The 16,770-nt window shown below is 54.0% G+C and overlaps 1 protein-coding gene across 2 annotated transcripts in view; it reads left to right on the forward strand.

The window, feature by feature from the left end:
* Lsp1 (lymphocyte specific protein 1) overlaps nt 1-16,770 on the forward strand; it is a 34,074-nt gene that overhangs the window by 12,077 nt on the left and 5,227 nt on the right. For both annotated transcript variants that reach the window (XM_028786916.1, XM_028786917.1), the window contains exons 2-7: nt 11,865-12,011; nt 13,405-13,563; nt 15,488-15,584; nt 15,917-16,009; nt 16,196-16,239; nt 16,390-16,471. In XM_028786916.1, coding sequence (XP_028642749.1) covers nt 11,865-12,011; nt 13,405-13,563; nt 15,488-15,584; nt 15,917-16,009; nt 16,196-16,239; nt 16,390-16,471 — 622 coding nt within the window. The remainder of the gene's footprint in view (nt 1-11,864; nt 12,012-13,404; nt 13,564-15,487; nt 15,585-15,916; nt 16,010-16,195; nt 16,240-16,389; nt 16,472-16,770) is intronic.

Here is a 16,770-nt window from a genome sequence, read left to right on the forward strand (position 1 = left end):
CGGTAGGCCCAGAACCTGCAAATCTCAGGTACTTCCAATAGTTAGGAGCTCATTGCTGCTCTCTGAGGCACCTTCTGTGCCCTACCTTTTTCGTCCCTCCTCCAGCATTAAGGCTGTGCTTCAGTACCACCTCCTCCAAGAAGCCTGCCATGGCCTTTCTAGCCAGGAAGGCTTGGCTCTTCTGCTCATCTGGTGGCCTGTTCCCTGGCCCACTTCCATGGCTGCTTAAACTCCATGCTGAAGGGTGTGACTGGCATTGTTTCATATTTCTATGTGTTTTGGTCCTGGCTCTCAGTGGTGAGACGGCACAGATGGGGTGGTGGGAAGATGGCTACCCCTAGTTCTAGATCTATCATGGTCCCAGCTGGCAACCAAGGTCAAGACTAGCAGTGGGTCTAAGCTGGTCTCCCAGCCTTTCTCCACACAAGCCGCAAGCCAATACTATGTCTGTACCTCATGCCAGTCTTTCAGGCCTAGCCCAGCCTGCTCAGGGTTCTTAGGCATGGCCACCACACACAGGCTAGACATCCCTCTGTCCAGACTGGGATGTACCCTCCTTATGGTGTCCTGTATCCTGGAAATTTAAGGATTGACCAAATTTAGGCTTTGATCAATCTTACCAACTCACTAGTACCATGTAACAAGTGCTAGTAACTAGTACCATGTAACAAGCAGGAAACTGATCCCAGAACCCTGGTGGCTGAGAGGGGACAGAGCCTCAAGTCCTACCACCAAGCTGATGTCCTAGTAACCCAGAAGCAGGGTGATGGGGCCATTAAATTTCTAGACAAGGCAAGACCTTAAGCAGGGGTTAGGTTTGGCACCATTCAAAGTCTTGAGCTGAAGAAATGTGGAAGGATACCCAGAGACCAAGGCCTGAAATGGTTAAGCAGTAGGCAGGACAGGGGGGCAGGTCCCTGGGAGGTCTTAGAGAACTCTGATGGAGTAGGGGAGTAGGTCCAAGGGATTATCCCTTGTGAGGAATGATGGAGAAATACTTGTCCACGTGTACAGTGGGTCTAAAATAGATGAAATGGGGTGGTGTCTGGGGTAGATATATGCTAAGCTGTGCATCTTTGGGAGTCTGGTCCTTCGATAGAACTGGGGTCACACACCCTCATGTGTACTGATACACACATATGTACAGATATATGTATGCTACCATCTCGTACCATTACACTTTCCACCCCTGACCCCTTCATGCTCTTTGTCCATATGTCTATAGCATCCAACACTGTCCATTTCGCCCATGACTGGAAGACAGGTCTCTACTTTATTTCTGTTGGACAGACAAAGAAAGTAGGCTCAGAGAGGTCGAGTGACTTGCTCAAGGTCACCCAGCAGGCAATGGTGAATCTATGTCCTCCCATCCATTGCCTTTGTTCAGATCCTTCCCCCAGGAACCCAAGGTTCTCTCACCACACCTGGTAGCAGAGGCCTGCCAGTCTCCTCTGTGTCAAGCTCTGGAAAGGTTGCTGTGTAGTCGGCAGAGGTCAAGGTGGCAAAGTGAATCCAGTTTAAATTCATAAAAATAAATAAATAAATAAAACAATTTTATGGAAGAGTGAGAAAATAGATAGTATGTTTCCCACCCCCAAGTCTCCTAGTTTGAGTCTGGGTGTGAATTGGGGTCTTAACATGTCACTGGCCAAAACCCAGGCTTACTCCTACTCCCTCGTGATAGGGATTTAGGTGGCCACTTCCTGTCCCAGGAGAGTCAGGGTCCTTCCAGGTCCACCATAGGTCAGGCCAGGGTTAAGGATGATCACCTGGGCTCTCAGCCAGCTACCTGGTTCTACAGTCCTCTGGGTCTAGATTTAAGAGCAGCTGGGCTGGTCAGGTCAGGAGCACCTTGTGTTGATGCTGGTGTAAGAGTCTGAACCAGGAGTCACCTCGGCCTGTATTACCAACCAAAGCTCCCTTGGGTAGCATGAGCTTCTGTCTCATCTATTCCAGCACCCATCAGCCAGCAGATAGCATGACATCTGTCTATGGCACCCCAGGGGTGTAAGACCATTTAGGCAGGCTCCCACCTCAACATATGGCCCGCTGGGTCCTTGGGGATCCCAGTGTGGCAGAGGGTAGCAGATGGGACTGGCAGTCTGCTGGGTGGCCCAGTGGGGGGAGGGGAAGCCAGGCCTCCAACCACAGTGTCCAGGGAGGCGTGGCTCCACGGGCCCATTGGAGGCCGAGATCCCGAGGGTGGGGTAGCCCCACCCTGGCAGACCGGGTGGCCGGTGGGCGGCACCCCCACGGGCCGGGTGGTCTGTCTGCCAGAGCCTGTCCTGCCTGGAGCCTGGCCGAGCTAGCAGCAGGGGGTACAGGGACCAAGTGGCCCAGCCCCCTGGGCAGGGTGTCAGGGCCAGAGCCCAGAGGACTGAGGTTCCGGTTCCAGTCCCAGCCGGTGCGTCAGAGCTGGGTAGATCAGGCAGCAAGCAGCAACCAGGGCGCCAAGGCACCCAGAGACTCACCCACTCCATGTTTCTGCTGGAGTCAGGAGGGGACACCCAAGGGCTCTTGGGACCCATGGGATAGCTGCTGGGGCACAGCCCCCCAGGGATACTGCTACAGGCCCAGAGCATCTCTCCAGAGAACAATGCCAGGATGGACCACCAAGGTCTGCAGAGGACAGGTGGGCACATGGACTACAGGAGGGCAAAGGGCTTCAGGTGGGCATAAGGGCTGAAGTGGACAAGTAGCTAAAGGTAGGCATAGGGGCTTTAGGTGGTATCTGGGGTTAAACCCCTTAGATGGCTACATGGGCAGAGAAAAGTTCTCAGACTCTGTTACCAAGTGAGACCAGATCTGGCCCTCAGCCTAAGATCTGGCTGTGCAGGTTGATGTCCCAAGGACCAGGAATGTGACTCTGAGGGTCTGCTACTATCCACCGGATGGTACTCAGGGAAGACAGAGGGCCTGCCCTGGAGATGCCAGGGGAGTAACATATTGGATGCTCCTGGGGGCTTTGAAGGTCCCCTGAGAAAATGTGCCTTACCAGGTAGGAAAGGAGAAAAGAAAGAAGAATAAAGAAGGCAGAAAAGAATAAGACACAAAGGGAGCTGGTGTGTGTGTGTGTGGGGGGGGGTCCTACCAGCAACGGAGGGAGGGTACCTTCTGTGCTGTCCCTGCTTAGTTGAACTGGGCAGGGAACAGTTGGCATTGAAAGGGGACGGATTAAAGCTGGTGGTGGAAAGAGGCTCGGGAACCAGCAAGAGACGGGTAAAGGACAGATGGGAAGAGAAAGAGCTGTGGGAAGAGAGGAGCTGGTGTTTTCCTGACCCAGGTCCTGCTCCTTGACTCCTGTTGCTGCCTTGTCTCCTAGCATTTATTTTAAAGAGGGCAAGGGGATCACCCTGTCATGCACGGGCCTTCCAGGTCTAGGACGCTGTCCTTCTGAGCCTCAGCCTAAGTGGTGGTGACACTGTGAGAACTATCTCGCCTGTTCTCTCCCTCAAATATGGCTGTTTAGTTTATCTCTAGGCCTTGCCAGGAAATGGGCCCAGGGGATCAGCTCAGGTCCCACTGGCCTTAGCTGATGTGACATCCATAGGGATGGTGAGTCTCTCCCGGCCCGTTCCTGCTTCATGAAGCAGCTGGGTTCAGCTTCAAGGACCTGTGAAGGATATCTCAGGCTGAAAGTTGAAACAGGCCAATGTGGGATAGACCTCTTTCTCCCTCAGCATCCCAGGAATGATCAGTCCCGGAGGGACTGGGTAGCACTCAGAGCACAGATGTGGCCACAGGGCCAGGCAGGGTGTCCCTGGATCGGAGAACAGATACATATTGAAAGCAATCAGTGGGTATCTAGCTGCTTGTCTGGCTCCTCAGAGAGACAGGAAAACTGAGGCACACAGGGAACTCAGAGCCAGGCATAGTACAATAGGTTGAGAGAGTGACTTGTCTCCACACTGTCACCTGACACATGTCTGTCCAGGTGGGCAGCCAAGTTAAACAAGGTGTAAACCTGTGACCAGACAAAGGATGAGGCATTGGAGCAGCATCCATTAAGAGAGCTGTAGCCAGGCCTTTGGGGTGAGGTGGATCTGGGTACAGGCAGCCAAGGAGGAAAGAGGAGGGGATGGCAGTCTCAAGCCAGTGCCAGCCACTGTCGCGTGTCAGGGAGTGTGCCAGAGCCTTGCCTTGTGAGCCCTGTGAGCATTCTGCCAGGGCTGTCTGCTGCTGCGAGCCACCTTCTCTCTGAGCCCAGTCCTCACTGGAAGCTTGATGATGAGCATGCCATGCGAAGACTGCCCTGAACAGTAGAGCTCATGCCTGCTGCGCAGTTGGCCCCAGCCTGTGGCAAGTCTGGTCAGGGACACGGAGGACACAGTGTCCAGAGCCAGTGAAAGGGAGAAAGCAAGCTCAGGCCAGCACAAGCCGCCGTCACGACAAGATGTAACAGACGAGAGGTCTAGGCCCTGATGTCCACCCCTAGACCTGAGGGTGACCTGAGACTGCTCAGATGGGGCCAGAGATGATTGAGTTAGGAGTCCTGAATGAGGAAGCTGCCAGCAATGGACTGACCAGGAAACACATCATAAGAGGTAGGGTTCCCAAACCCAGGCGGGGGAATGGGCTTCTTTGTGGGACAACCAGCTCGGTTCTAAACCCCACATTAATGGCAGAACCCTGAGCCAGCCTCTGGAGGAGGTGTGAGATAGAGGGGCCTGTACCATTGCCATTTTCTCAGCCTCAAGATCATAAAGAAAGGCTTGGCAGAACCCAGCTGTAGACTCCTCTGAAACAGCCACACCTTAAGTTGAAGCTCTGACTGTCTGACACCTTTTCCAAATGCAGCCTTGGGGTGGGGGTGGGGGTGCTAGGACAGCCTGAGTGGTGTGATAGACAGGTGTGGACAACACCTGGCTCAGCCAGGCTCTTCCAAAGGGTTTTGTGGTCCCTAGTGGATTGAAATATCCCCTCCCTGAAGTGTGGCTCCAATGTACATCCCTTCCTTACCCGAGAGGAGAGATGGTGCCTGCCTCACCTGAGTGTGCATCACCCCGGGAAGGAGTGTACGGTTGGCAGGATACTAAGAAGGTAGCCCCAGATTGTGGGGTAAGGATGGATGGGAGACAGATACAAGACCCCCTTCCCATGTAAGGACCCCAGAGGCCAGGGAACCACAACAAAATGGTTGTGGGCCTAGACCAAAGACATAGGGACAAGAGGATGTGCTTCTGTACTAAAGATGGGAATATGAGGACACTCTGGGGGAAGACCAGCTTTGGCACTGGTCATCTCCCCCTCTCCAGATCCCCCTAACCATGGTCTCTTCTGGAGATGTCTCCCTGATGCCTATGTTTTTGATGCCCTGATCACTCTGCAGCAGTCCCTCTCACCACCATGCCACCAGGGCAGCATGGGCAATGATAGTTTGCCTTAAGTACACTGTGTCACACCTGCTGCCCTGTGTGACCGAGAGAACCTGTGGCTGCTGCTTATGTGGTCCTTGAGCTACACCAAAGGGTCAGGGCTGGCCTCTCAGCACCACTGAGATGCACTGGGTAGTGGAACGCTTACCATAGTTGGCACCAGTTGTCAGGGGAATGCTTAAGAAGGCATGGGAGGTGGTATGGTCCTAGGAAGGCAGACAGCAGCTAGTGCGGGGGGGGGGGCAGTAGAGCATGTAACAGATATTGAGGTGTTTTTGAGCAGGAGCAGGTTACCAAGCCTTCAGAGCCAGGGATGGTATCAGAATGAAGCCTTGGTCTCTCTGACTCCCCTTGTTGGTGGTAAGAAGCTCTAGGTGCAGCCTCTGCTTTCCTACTTTCACCTTCAAGAAAATAGAGGAACAGTCCTGCTCTGTTCCACTGAAAGAACTGAAGGGATGCTGGCTGGGTGGGGTTTGGATGCAGTGGTCAGGAGAAGTCAGGTGGGACAAAGGTAGAGGAGAAAGTCAGAAGCACAGCCTGACACTGTGGTCTGACAGGCCTGACAGACAGATGGCCTTCTCTAAGAGTCCTTGGCACTGAACTCCAGGCAGAGACCAGCTGGGAAGACTGCAGGTTTGGGGGTCCTGGGTAGAGGCAACTAGATGTCTTCCAACACAGTGTTATGTTGCCCCATGAGAAAAGGCAGAATTGGGGGGGGGGGGAGTATGGCCTATGGGGACAGCACAGGTTATGATGGATGCATATCACCTTAGCTGTCACCTGGGGAAGTGAGCAATTCTAGGTCAGTTCATGAAGACAGTCCTCATGAGCCCCGCCCACCCCAGAGCCTTTTGCATTCAAAGAGTACCAAGAGTGGCAGTCCTCTGGCCCACCTATAATGAACAGCACCTCCATCTGGTGAGAAGGAGAGAGCTGGAATTCATAGCCTTTTCTGAGGCCCTCTGCAGGAGGTCTAGATCCTAGGGCTCTAAGCTGGGCCTGGAGTCTTATGTAGAGGCCAACTGTGTGAGCGTGTGTGTTTAGGGGAGTTCCTTTATTCCTCCCTTGCAGAGCTGGGGTCCTACCTAACCCTTATCCTTGCTCCCCTGGGACATGCACCCATAGGCTCCCCCCAATTCACCTCCCCACTGCCCTCCCACCTGCTAGCCTGCTCTTCTTTTCCCCAGGGCAGGCAGGAAACAGGTATGTTCATCCTGATTCTACAGCTTCCTCCATGTTGCTTCCCTATCCCAGGGCCCTTGTGCTGGCCTGCTCCCCCCCCCCCCAGCAATTAACTCCTCACTGACTGTGTTTCCCCCTCATCTGCCTTTTATCCTTGAGGCAGCCAGAGCTTCCTGGCTCTGAGTATCTCTTCTCCCTGCCTAGAACCTTCTATGACTTCCATAGCTCCAACCAACCAATCCTAACTTTTTAATCTTCCTAAGACCCACCCCTTAGGCTTGGCTACCATAACCCTTCAGGGCTATCCCTTGCACAGATAACACTAACCAAGTCCCAAGAATGTGGGCTGCTTGTGTGTCCCGAGGACAGGGCAGACAAAACACTCAGAACAGAACAGAGGGCTCAGTTCTTAAAAGTGGGAAGCCCAGATGCCATAGTGTGCTTGGTTGTCTAGGATTCCTGTGACCCAGGGCAGCAGCCTGAGAATCTGAGCCACTGAGGCTGAGCCTCCCGGTATTAACTTGGGTGTTTTTTCCTCCTCTCCTGGGTGCATGTGTTGCCCACAGTGACAGTACCCTGGGGTGGGAAGGCCTGGGTACCAGGCACCCAAATAACCCAGCCTTCCCTATACCATCTACCCCCAAACCCCTTGGCTACCTCTGAGCTACTCAGGCTGCAGGACCCCTTAGAGGTCTCTACCTTGAGATGGGGCTCTGGCAGCCATGACCTAGTACTGACTGTCTCCAGGGGCCCTCTCATCCCATGCTGCAGATTCAGGCTCCATTCAGTGTCTCTCTCAGCCTAGGCCCAGGTCTTGCTGCACATGTCATGGACACTGGGCTATTCTGAAGGCCACGTCCCTGTCCCCCATTCCCAGCTAAGAACAGAGCTGGCTTCTCCCTCCTACTTACTTCTGGCCTGCATCTCACTCCTCTATCCTTCCACACCAGCTCCCGAACAGAACCAGAGCTTCCTGAATGTGGGATTCACTCATGCCTGAAGAGGCCACCCTGCAGGCCACGGAGTCCCTCTGAGGTCTACAGACTTCTTGAATGGTTGACTTCATGTCACTCTCCTTCTCTCTGGCCTAAAGGTCCCATTCATCCTTCATAAATGTGGTCAAGATCATGCCTCTCCCTTCAACCAACTTATGGCAGTGCTTTTCTGGGCAGTGGAGACAGGGTCTTGCCCAATTCAGTACAACCTCCATACAATGACCCTGACAAGAAGAAAAGAGTAACCCCACCATGTCCATGCTATGCTAAAAAGATGAATGAGAGACTACTGGACCAGAACCAGGTGTCCAGGGATGGGGACCAGGTTCCTTTCTCCTCATCTTAGCCTCAGAGAGGGAGCTTGTACTCTCCTGCCTGCCTTACAAAACCACTCACCCACTAACCAGGCTCTGCACTCTGAGCTCATTCCACATTCTCAACTCCACGCCTCTTTCCAGAGGTGAGTGGTAATTAAGCCAAACCCCTCTGTAGATTGTCCATAGGAAATGAGACCCCTATATCCAACAATCAATGGGTCCTGCAGCTAGCAGCTCCAGGAACTGGTGCTCAGAAGTGTGAGACATGGGTGGGGGCCTACAGCAATCACTCAAGACTGACCCTGAATCCCCCTTCAGAGGTCTGCCTCTATGACTGGGAGACTGCACCAGGGTTTTTTTTCCCTTGTTCTGCCCCTTCTCCCAGTTGTGACCTTGAGGAAGATACTCCCCTAAGGGCAAGAGAGCCTGGTGGTCCCAGAGAGTCAATTCAATCACTCCTGGTGGCTGCCCCCAGTCTCCTCACTCCTTCCAGTTCCCTGCTACTCAGGAGATGGTGATGGGCAGGGTCCCTGTCGGAGGCCTGGGGGATCCCACTCCCCAGTCCTCTCTAGTGTTTCCCTGGGGAGTGTAGAAACAGTACAGGTACTGACCTTTGAGTTCCAATTGGCTGGAGGGGGCAGTCATATGGGCAGCCTGCAGGGGGCAGAATTGCAACAGGGACTGAAGCCTGCAACCTGGAATTATTCTTGGGAGAACAAAGAGGGTGGGTAACTGGGAGGACTGGATCCAGGATGGGCACTCCTGGCTCGAAGCAGGATCTAAGTAGTGGGCGATGGGGTAGGGGTGCAGAGGGTGAAGAGGGACATAACATTGAGCAGGGGTGCAGAAGGCAGGGGCGACTGCCTTGCGTTAAAGAACTCTATTCAGAGTGGGAGCTGGTCGGGGTCTGAACTCCCTGGAGCACCTGGGTGGGGCCCCAGCCTCAGACCCAGCTCCAACCCCAACCCCAGCCTGTGGTAAGCTTGTGACTGCGTGGGCAGGATGTGGGGGGACAGGGCCCCATTCCTCAGCCCCTAGGCTGAGCCCTGGGCCCCCCGAGCCAGAACAGACTCAGGAAATGGCCTGATTGCGTTTGTACGGGAACGCCAAATCCCTTGCAGCTGCGCGGGGCCAGGGCCACGGGCGGGGCGGCCATCGCCAGAGTCTTGACAGCTCCGAATAACGTGCCAAGGGGTCTGGGCTGCTGGCCGGGGGGCGCCTTTCCCAGGCCAGAGGCCCCCACCCCACCCCACCCCAGGAGAGCCACCCCCTTCCAGTTCCCAGAACGGAGCCCAGCTGTGGAATAGTGAAGGGGTGAGGTCATGGGGAGGGGGCGCATTACTCATTGCTTGAGGCAGGCAGGAGGGAAGAGGCAGGGGAAAGGGGCCCCAGGCCTCCTCAGCCTCAGAGCAGGGTCAGGAGCTAGGACACGCTTCTTTCCAGCAAGGAATTGGGGGTGATGATAGTAGACCCCTACCCTGTATCCCCACTATGTCCCCAAGACTTTGTCCAGGAAGAGCTAAGTTAGGGTAACTTTGGAGGGGTGTGGGTCCCACAAAGGATGTTCTCAGAAAATACACTTTGGCCTCCTGCCAGTCCCAGGCTCAGGCCGGCACCACGTTGTCGGGGTGATGGTTAGCAAAACAGTAAATAGTGAGGCAGGGGCGGCCCCCTGAGGGAGCTTGGGAGGGAATGGGACCTGCTGTTTGTGATCCCCTGTTCCCTGCCCTTGCCTGCACATGTTTGAGAGTGACCCTGTGTACTCCTGTGGGCGTGTGTGTGTGTGTGTGTGTGTGTGTGTGTGTGTGTGTCTGCCTACGTGGCCACATCAGATGTGTATGTGTCCTGCACCCAGGTCAGGAGAGAGATCTGTGTTTGGGGTCCCTGTAGTCATTCCTATATTCATTGCAAACCAAGCCCCCACCCCCCCACCCCCAGTCCCTTTCCCCAGGCTTTGCATGCTGGTGACAGACTGTGGTAGCTTGGACTTTCTGCTCCAAGAGTGAAGTACCCCAAGGGGTCCTGCACGTAAAAATGCTTGCAGGGAGGTTGCCCTTGTTAGAACAAGTGAGGTTCTGGTGCCATTCAAAGTGAGACCCCCCTACTCAAGATATCCATACTCACAGAGCTGAGCTTAGCCTTGTGACCCAGTCTTTGCACACGCAAATAAGAACTTTACACGTAAGTTCAAACACATGTACACTTACCCTGCACATGCATAGGTTCAGAGAGCAAGAACAAACTGACCCCAGGGGGTATCTCTTTATGGTCTGCCTCTGAAGCAGGCAGAATGTGGAGTTCTCTTCTCCCCACCCACTCTGCCCTGATATTTTTGGGGGGCTGCTGGTAAACGTGTATGCAAGGAGCGACCCACAGCCCCCAGCACACAAAGCTGTACTTCACTACGTGGAGAGGGGCCAAGAGCGGCCCCAATATTGATTGAGGCCATGGAGGGAGCCAGGAGGCCTTCGGCATCTGCCTGTGATGGGAGCCAGGTGTAGGGAATTAAAAGGCTTTCTCAGGCTGGAAGTTGAAGGCCCTTCTGAGGCTGAGGCAGGCAGCTCGGCTTGGGGGTGTGAGGTAGGAGCGGGCAGGCAGCTTGCATGGCTGGAGTCCCATGTGGCTGGTGGGGAGGGAGGTGGGGGGGTGAGGGAGGAGTGAACCTCATCCCGGAGCCTGCGGAGAGGCCTGGCTTTCGTCTGAGAGGCTTAGGGGAGACCTGGAGAGATTAGATCATGTACTGGCAGGGCTTCCTGGCCAGGGGACTGAGGCCCAGGGGGGAGCGGGATGTGGGGTCATTCGGCGGACACTGCCCGAGAAGCACAGAGACCCCAGAAGGGAGACAACTCTGAGCAATTCAGGCACCTTGGGCCTGGGGCAGTAAGAACTGTAGAAACAAAGGACCCAGTCCCTCTCAGCTCCAGCTGTTTTTTTTTGCAGGGGGGAGGGGAGGGTTGGCTAAGGGGCAGTGGCCAAGGCCTAAGGTATCTACTAGACACCAGAAGCACAGGTTTGCTGTGTAGGGTCTCTAGATCCTCTGGGCCCAACAAGCCTGATTCCTCTGACTGTTCCCTGGCTTAGGGAAAGGGATTCTAAGGAGCCTGAATGTCAGCCTGCTCTGAGGGCTGTAGATATTGCTTGCCTTAGTTTCCTCACCTTCAAAACAACCCAGAGAGACTCCGCAGAGAACCCTGGGGTAAGGGTGGGGTACTTTAAGCTCCTTAAGTGCAAGGTAGAGAGAAGAAGGGGCTGTAGAAAGACAAAGAAAGCCTGACCTGGTGGCTACTAGATGCAGTTTCACACTTGGAGACTGTGTGCTAGCTACCCACATGGCATTCTTAGGATGCAGGAAAGAAAGTTCCAGATGGGGACCTTAGAGGTAGCTATCTGACTGGCAGCCATGGCCAAGATTCTCTATCTGGACTCTCTGTCACCTTTTCCAAAGCCTTCTTTGGTCCCCCACATGAAACAAGGGAACTCTGCTCTAACTTAGGAGGCAGCCAGCAGGACAGGACAGTTGGTCATCAGCCCCAACACTGGTTTGCCTGAAGCCTATGTGAACACTGATGTCTCTTCCAGAGGGTCATCTGTATGTAGAGCCCTGGGATTAACCCCCTGGCCACAGGCACTTTTATACTACCTTTGCATAGCCTTTATTTATTTATTTATTTATTTATCTTTATATGAGTACACTGTAGCTGTCTTCAGACACATATTAGAAGAGTACATCAGACTCCATTACAGATGGTCGTGAGCCACCATGTGGTTGCTGGGGAATTGAACTCAGGACCTCTGGAAGAGCAGTCAGTGCTCTTAACCACTGAGCCATCTCTCCAGTCCATAGCCTTTATCTTAGACCAAACTGAGGTCTGCAGACTGGTCCAGGGGCTTACCCTCACCAGCTGGTAACAGGGCTTGTCCATTACCCTTGTATGTCACTCATGGTATGACTTTCTCAGTCATGTAGCCTGACTGTCTCTGTGTCTGCCCTCCAGGCTCACAACTCAGTGGAGAGAAGAAGATGAAGAAGAGGCTGCCCGTGAGCAGCGCCAACGGGAGCGAGAGAGGCAGCTGCAGGACCAGGACAAAGATGAAGAAGATGAAGATGACGGTTCCCTGGAACAGCCAGGACAACAGGCACTGTAAGCTGCTGGGTCCCAGACCCCTATTTACTGCCACACAAGACCTGGGCAGAAACACATATTGGGGGTCAGTCCTGGCCTTGGAGCCACAGTATAGGAATTAGAGGAAGGGACTGGCTCTTGGGACAAGCATCATTACAGTCTCCAGTAAACACCATCTGTGGGATGCTGATGAGCCAAAGGAAAGGGTCCACAAAGTTATGTGAGGCCTCCCCTCCCAACCTCCAGGGGCCCTGACTCAGGCTCTGGACACCCTGAATGGCCCCAGCCCTGGCTTGGACTGGTGCTGACCCCAGCCATGAGGCCCTGGCTCCCAAGCCCCCCGCCCAAACTCCTGGCTGCCGGTGACTCACGGAGGCCACGTCCAAGTTGGCGGCCACGGGCCGGCTCGTTTCCTCCTCAGGCCCAGGAGGCCTCCGCGGCTGGGCTGGGCTGTTTTTCCAATAACTCTCCCCTTCCTCCTGGCCCTGTTTTGTTCCATTTTCTCGGAGTCAGCAGCTTTGGGCGGGGTGGGGTGCTGCTGGGGTCATGGCCTTTCAGCCAGGTCTTCAGTTACTGGGTCCTCGCTAGCCCCCAACTCCTTCTTACCCAGTAGCTCACCCTGTAGCTTGAGAAAGGCTATGAGGACCAGCCTGAAGACCACAGCAGTTTCAAGAAACCCTAGATAGATGGAGGAAAACACAGTCCTCTCTTGTGGAGCCCTAGACTTAAGGAAGAAGCAGAGCCCTGCTTTAGGGGAGCTGAGGATAGATGAAGGAAGCACAGCCATGCCCTCAGGGAGCCCTAGACTGATGGAGAGGCATAGCCTTGTACTCAGGGAGTCCTGGGCTGATGGTGGAGGCATAGTCCTACTCTCAGAGAGCCTTCCATTGAAGGAGAAGGCATAGCTGTACTCTCAAGGAGTCATAGACTAATAAAGGATGTATAGCCTGACCCTCAGGGAGCCCCAGATTGATGATGGGGCCATAGTCTACCCTCAGGGAGCCCTAGAATGATGGTGGAGCCATAGCTGAGTCCTTGGGGAGTACTAGACTAATGGTAGAGCCACAGCCCTACCCTCATGGAACCCTAGACTGATGGTAGAGCCACAGCCCTGCCCTCATGGAACTCTAGGCTGATGGTAGAGCCGTAGTCCTGCCCTCAGGGAACCCTAGACGAATAAGGAAAACAAGCACATCTCTGCTCTCGGGAAGCTATAGGCTCCTAGGGAATGCACAGCTTTACCTTGGGTGATTTCAGCCCACAAGGAGACAAACTTAGCCATGGAGAGCCACCTCTGAAGCAGATGGTCACTCTCCTACTGGGAGTCAGGGTTGAAGGGAAGAGACAAGGGAAGGAACATAGGCTGTGGCATGAAGATCATCCCTAACCCTCTCTTCCACCGCCCTTTCAGCCTCAGCCTCAAGTCCTCTGAACTGGATGAAGATGAGGGTTTCGGTGACTGGTCCCAAAAGTCGGAGCCACGGCAGCAATTCTTGGGGAATGAGGGGACTGCAGAGGGGACTGAGCCCTCTCAAAGTGAGAGTCCAGGAGAGAAACAAACAGAGGAGAGGCAAGTGTGGACCAAGGCACTGGCTCTCTCTGACCCCAGCCTGGGCCTGGACAATTCTTTCTGCCTACCCTTCCCCTTGGGGGGGAAAAATGTTGCTCAGAGTATGAAGAAGATAGGGAGGTAGGAAGAAAGGGAGATAGAGGGCAGGATGGCCAGTGAGGGGGCTACAGGGGAAGAGTAATGGGGATATTGCATTGCTGGGTTCCCCAGGGCTGGGGGGCCCCATCCTGACTAGCTGCGGCCAACTGGGGGGGCTGCCACATCAGCACACAGCTGCAGCCCACTTACGTAATGTACAGCCCACGCCCGCCAGCCCTCCCCAGGCTGGCTGAACTCCATTCCCACGAAGGGGAGCAGGTACTTCCAGATGTGAGCCTGTGAGGCGGCCCAGGGGACACGTTTTCCAGATGTGTGGACGTGTGTGCCTGTCTAAATCAGGATGAACGGAGGCCCAAAGTCCCCTTGGGTCTGGAGATGAGGGGCTGCTGATGAAGTCTCACCTTGCCTTCCCACACTGTTCAGGGCCAGGTGTGAGCATAAGTCTGCCTTTTCCATCAGGCCTAGGGGCTTCAGCCCTGCTAGGGAGCCCCAAAATTGGAGGCTAGGGCCCTATTGCCTTGAGTGAGCCAGAGCCAAAGGCTGAGCTGTCTTCCCTTAGCAATTACCCCACTCCTATCCCCTAAGAGGCCCCTGGGCCAGCAGGAGCAACTGCTGAACTCTTCTCATTTAATGAACTTCAGTTTCAACTCACAAAATCCCTGTCTTTTCCTGGGGCCCTGGTTCTGAGCCTGCCCACTGCCAGCTATCCTGGGTCTGCCCATCACCAACCTCGATTTCCCCTTATCTGCCTGCGTACTTTCTACCTATTCTGGGTTTCTAGGCAGGCTGCTGCTACAGCCCTGCCCTTAGCTCACTTCTTTCTCCTGCTTAACAGCAGGGGGCACTTTAGATCTTCCAGCAGAGCTCTGGTGCTGCAGCCACCGCCCTAACCCTCAAACCCGCCAGACTGCCTGGCCCACCAGCTCTTGAATGGCCCCTCTGTGTGGCTGCTGCTGGCTCCGACCCCAGCCCACCTTGGGCGGTGGGTTTGGGTTTTGGCTGGCACATTTACCAAGGGGCCTGACATCATGGAAAATACAAGAATTTACTATCTTCTCCTCCAGGTTCAGAGCCGCTCAAACACAGAGTCACGCCTGGCTGCCCATTGGCTAGCTGCCCCTCCCCAAGGCCCCTCGCCTCAGTAATGCAGTCCCTTCCCTTGAGTATTTCATCTGCTGACCCAGCACCCCTAAACATTCTGACCCTAGGCCTCCAATGGTCTCTCCTCAATGTTATGTTCCGCTGACCCATTTTGCCTATATATGGACAGAGGAAAAGCCCCTAGAAGCTGGCCTTGCCCAGATAGTTGCTGTAGGAAGCATCCAGCTTCAGTACTTGGGTGGCCCTATACAGTGAGTAGCTAATGTCTTCAAAGGGGTCTTTTAGGACCCCTCAGCACAGAGGCTGTAGAAGACTGTGCTGACTTTGAACAAAGCCCTATACATCCTTTTATGTAAGTGCTGTGGCTGGACCTGTAAGATGCTTAGTGGGTAAAGGTGCTTGCTAAGCCTAACACCCTGAGTAGATGCCCAGGACCCACGTGGTGGTAGGAGAGCACTGACTCCCTCAGTTGGCTTCTGACACACTCCTGTCTCTCTTTAAATAAATATTGAAAGAGAAAGGGCTGGGGGGGGTGGTAAAAAAACAATGTTTTGTTGTTGTTGTTTTTTTTTTTTAATCACTGTGGTCTTAAGAGCCCTATGTACCAACTCATTGGACTGCCCCATTTTACAGATGACATACCAAAGGCTTGGAACTGTAGATAGCTTAGAACCAAGCAAAAATGATCCTCTACTATTGTCTTTGTCTCCCTTTTCTCCCATAGTTCTCACCAAGCTAATGACCACTTGGAGGAGTCAAACCTGAGCCACAGGGAGCCCAATCCAGAGGATGCTATCGGAGGTTCTGGGGAGGCAGAAGAGGTGAGAGCTTCCTCAGGGGCTGGGGCTGTGAAACCCCATGGGTACTGTGGTCTCATAAACTGGCCTAGAAGAGACATCAGCCCCAACCCTATACTTGAGTCCTTCCAGGACATATTTTTGGAGGGTGGTGAGGTTGATGACCTTCTGGGCAAGTTCCTCCTCCATGACCAAGAGACTCTTCCCTGCAGTCAGGGATTCCAGAGTTATAGCATGTCAGGGCCAGACCAGGCCTGAGGCCCCTGAAGGGGAAGTCCGATGCTCTGACAGGCCCTGGGTGGGGCAGGAGGGTGCAGGGAGGGGTCATCTAAGCTGCCTGTGTTTCTTATCCCTAGCATCTGATAAATCATCAGGCCAGGACCCCCAGCCCTTTGACCTTGGAAGACACTGTTGAACTGAGTTCACCTCCCCTGAGCCCCACCACCAAAGTAGGTGAAGCCTGAGCACCCCTTTTATTGCAGTTTATGTCTGCTTTTCATGTTCTCCTCACCCCCTGCTGTACTCATAAACCCCTGTGATATGGAAGTGGGGTTGGGTACCCAGTGGGGAGACTCACTGGGGTCATGAGCCTGATGTTGCTATCTGTGACCCACACCTCTGCACATCTTCCACAGTTGGCTGATAGGACAGAGTCCCTGAACCGCTCCATTAAAAAGAGGTGAGTCGACCTGGTCTCTGGCATTCTCAAAGACAGGGTGGGAGAGTGGCTGTCGGTGGAGATCGGGATGTAGTGCTCTGGGAGGGGCTTTGGGTGTGCTGGGAGGACTTTGGAAGGTAAAATAAGGCTTATCCTTTCTTTTACTCCTAGCAACAGTGTGAAGAAGTCTCAACCAACCTTGCCTATTTCCACCATCGATGAGCGCCTGCAGCAGTACACCCAGGCCACGGAGGTGAAGTATACTCAGTTCTCTGAGGCCAAAGCTTCTCTTTAATATGCCATCACCCATCTTCCTAAGCAACTCTCTCCATCCCATCATCTCCCACTCTCTACTTAACCAGTGTCCTTCCATCAACTCACATTGCCTCTTCCATAAACCCTAGGTCTCTTACATCACAACAGGCATGCTCTGTTTGTTCATACACCCCATTCAACCAGTGCCCCTCCCACTATGCAACATGCCCTTCCTCCGTCTAACAAAGCCCACTTACTTAAACAACATCCCTCCATCTAACCTATACCCCTTCATCA

This window comes from Grammomys surdaster, unplaced genomic scaffold (assembly GCF_004785775.1).
Source record: "Grammomys surdaster isolate TR1022 unplaced genomic scaffold, NIH_TR_1.0 125603, whole genome shotgun sequence".
Taxonomy (NCBI): domain Eukaryota; kingdom Metazoa; phylum Chordata; class Mammalia; order Rodentia; family Muridae; genus Grammomys; species Grammomys surdaster.